Consider the following 2,908-nt stretch of genomic DNA (forward strand, 5'->3'; position numbering starts at 1 on the left):
GGTCGAGCCCACGCGCCCGTTCAGAAGAGATAGAGAGATTAAAAAACACTTCACACTGGTATGCATGTATGTTTATCTGTCACAACGCGCGGGCTGCCTGGCGTGCCTGGCGGCGCTCACTGGTCCTGCGACGCGGCGAGAGCCCCTCAGAGGTCATAGGGCATGATCTCGTCCCCGGGGTCGACGTATACGTGCGGCGTCGTAACACTGTGGACCGTGGAGGGCGCGCCGCCCACCACGCTCGAGGGGCAGCCCCCTATGGCACTCTGGGGACCCGCCAGATAACCCCCCTCCTCCCCCTCCTGTCATACATGTGACAGGGGCAGAGTCTTGTTCACCGAGCCCAGGTGAGACGCCACGCTGTGGGCGGTGCCCTGGGCGCTCATGGGCGGCGGGAAGGACGCGCACGAAGGGGCGGCCGCCTGCTTGATGGGCCGGGTCGGGTACTCGTAGGTGTGGCCGTGCGGGCCCGGACACAGGCGGTGGTAGAAGCGGCTCCAGGAGTCGAGCGTCTTGCCGGACCAGATCCAGAAGCCGGCCGTGATGCCGACGACGAGCGTCATGAAGTAGCGCAGCATGAGCACCGAGAAGTCCGGCTTGCGCCCCTTGTGCGGGCTGCAGGGGCACACCAGCCCGTCCTGCCACTCGTCCACGTACAGCTGCTCGTAGAAGTAGCAGCCGATGACGATGGTCGCCGGCACCGTGTAGAGCACGCTGAACACGCCGATGCGGATCATGAGCTTCTCCAGCTTCTCCGTCTTGGTGCGACCCTGCTGCTTGATCACGTTGCGGATCCTGAAGAGGCTGACGAAGCCGGCCAGCAGGAAGGCCGAGCCCACCACGAGGTAGATGAAGAGCGGCGCCAGCACGAAGCCTCGCAGGTTGTTGATGTCCTGATTGCCCACGTAGCAGATGCCGGCCACGGAGTCGCCGTCCACGGCCGCCATCACCAGCACGGCGATGCTCTGGATGGTGGGGATAAGCCAGGCCGCCAGGTGGAACCAGGTGGAGTAGCTGGCGATGGCCTCGTTGCCCCACTTGAGCCCCGCCGCCAGGAACCACGTGAATGACAGCACCACCCACCAGATGCTCGACGCCATCCCGAAGAAGTAGACCAGGAGGAACACGGTGGTGCAGAGGCCCGAGCCGTAGGGGTTGTGGCGGACCAGGTGGTAGTTGTAGACGATCATCTTGCCGTCGCAGGCGACCTCGGCGTGGCCGGCTACCAGGCGGATGATGTAGCCCATGGACACCATGAAGTAGCAGCCGCTCAGGAAGATGATGGGCCGCTCGGGGTACTTGAAGCGGTCCATGTCGATCAGGAAGGTAGTGATGGTGGTGAGGGTGGACACGCAGCACAGGATGGCCCAGATGGCGATCCAGTACTGGGCGAAGGTCCTCTCGTCCTGGTCGAAGTACACGGCATGGCACGGGAGCGCGCAGTCAGGCACGCGGCCCACCTTGAAGGACTCGTTGGGATAGCGCCCGTACTGCCGGTAGGAAGGATCTAGGTTCACGAAGGGACACGAGCACTGGCACTTGGGGCAGTACTTGGAGTTCTTTCCGCGGCATTTCTTGTCCAGGTTGCCGAAGTTCTTGGGCGGCTTCTCCTCGGGCGCCGAGCCGTTGCGCTTGTCCATGCACAGGTGAACGGTGTCTCCGTACTCTGGAAGCTTCGAGCAATCCATCCTCTCGGGCCATGCAAAGCCGTACTGGTGCATGATGGGAGCACAGCCCGCCTTGGCCCGCTCGCACACGCTCCTGCACGCCGGCAGAGGCTTCTCGTAGTCGTCGATACATATGGGCGCGTACACGGAGCACAGGAAGAACTTGAGGTCGGGCGAGCACATGATCTCGACCAGCGGCCAGAACTGGTGCACCTCGAGGCCGGCCTCGTCCTGCGAGTCGTGGTTGAACTGGTTTGGCATCGACGTGTTGTTGTAGCCGATGTCGCGGCACATCGGGATGGTGATTTCCTCACAGCGCGACTCCTTAGCCGTCTCCCCGTCCGTGGCACCCACAAGGGTCACCACCAGAAGCACGAACGACGACAAAAACACTGAATTCCGCATCATGGCACTACGGGGAGGCCGCCGGTCTATATCTCTCACGCGGGTGCACATTGCCTACTACTAAACGCCCCGATACACCTCCAGCTGATGGCCGGACTTGCTTTCCGACACCATAATTCAAGCGATTACCCAAACGTCACAGACCACCATCGATTCACGTCCGCTCGCGAGGGGAGTCAGGTTTACACTAACTGAGCGTGCGTCCCGTGAGCCTAAAACCGAGAGGGGACGCAGGTACCACACAGTCTTTTCCGACGACTATTTTCCACGCCGCGTCGCAACTCACTTCACGCTTCGATCGCGTATTTTTTTGCTTTGTATCCGTTTCTGTTCACTCGTTTCACTCACACGAAAACACGAGAGCAGGAGCTAGACTCGTCTCACTCACGAGCGAGCAGATAATGAGCCCGAGACGAGTCGTGGAGCCGAGTCTTTAGCGGGGCTCGGTCAGAACTATCCCGAGGAGCCGACGCCCTCTCGGCCAATCAGCACAGGCGCAGCTGCCGGGAACACCAATCAGCTGGCCCGTCTCATCCTCTCTCGGCTCTCCCGGTGACCTGCAACAAAAGATACCCATGTCAAGTCAGGTCAGACGCTAACCTGCTCCTCCCAGGCTTATGGCCTCTTGAACCACTCGCAAGTTTTCACCCTTGCCCATACACACACCGAATGCTGCTTTCTATTCAACATGCATATTGATCGTCTAACTCAGGCAACAATATTGATCAGCCGGGCCGCCTCTCTCTCCCCAACTACACCTCGCTGGAGAGAGAATTAAAAAAAGACACACCTACAACTTCCGCATTGCATTTCGAACTCGCCCATTCCAGATTTTT

The 2,908-nt window shown here is 60.4% G+C and overlaps 1 protein-coding gene across 1 annotated transcript in view; it reads right to left on the bottom strand.

Annotated features, from left to right (window-relative positions):
* Positions 1-6: 6 nt before the first annotated feature.
* LOC119594125 (frizzled-5-like) overlaps positions 7-2,908 on the bottom strand; it is a 228,914-nt gene continuing 226,012 nt past the window's right edge. Inside the window, exon 5 of the mRNA XM_037943190.1 lies at positions 7-2,629. Coding sequence (XP_037799118.1) covers positions 306-2,123 — 1,818 coding nt within the window. The 5' untranslated portion in view covers positions 2,124-2,629 and the 3' untranslated portion in view covers positions 7-305. The remainder of the gene's footprint in view (positions 2,630-2,908) is intronic.

Source organism: Penaeus monodon, chromosome 33 (genome assembly GCF_015228065.2).
Source record: "Penaeus monodon isolate SGIC_2016 chromosome 33, NSTDA_Pmon_1, whole genome shotgun sequence".
NCBI classification, from domain to species: Eukaryota; Metazoa; Arthropoda; class Malacostraca; order Decapoda; family Penaeidae; genus Penaeus; species Penaeus monodon.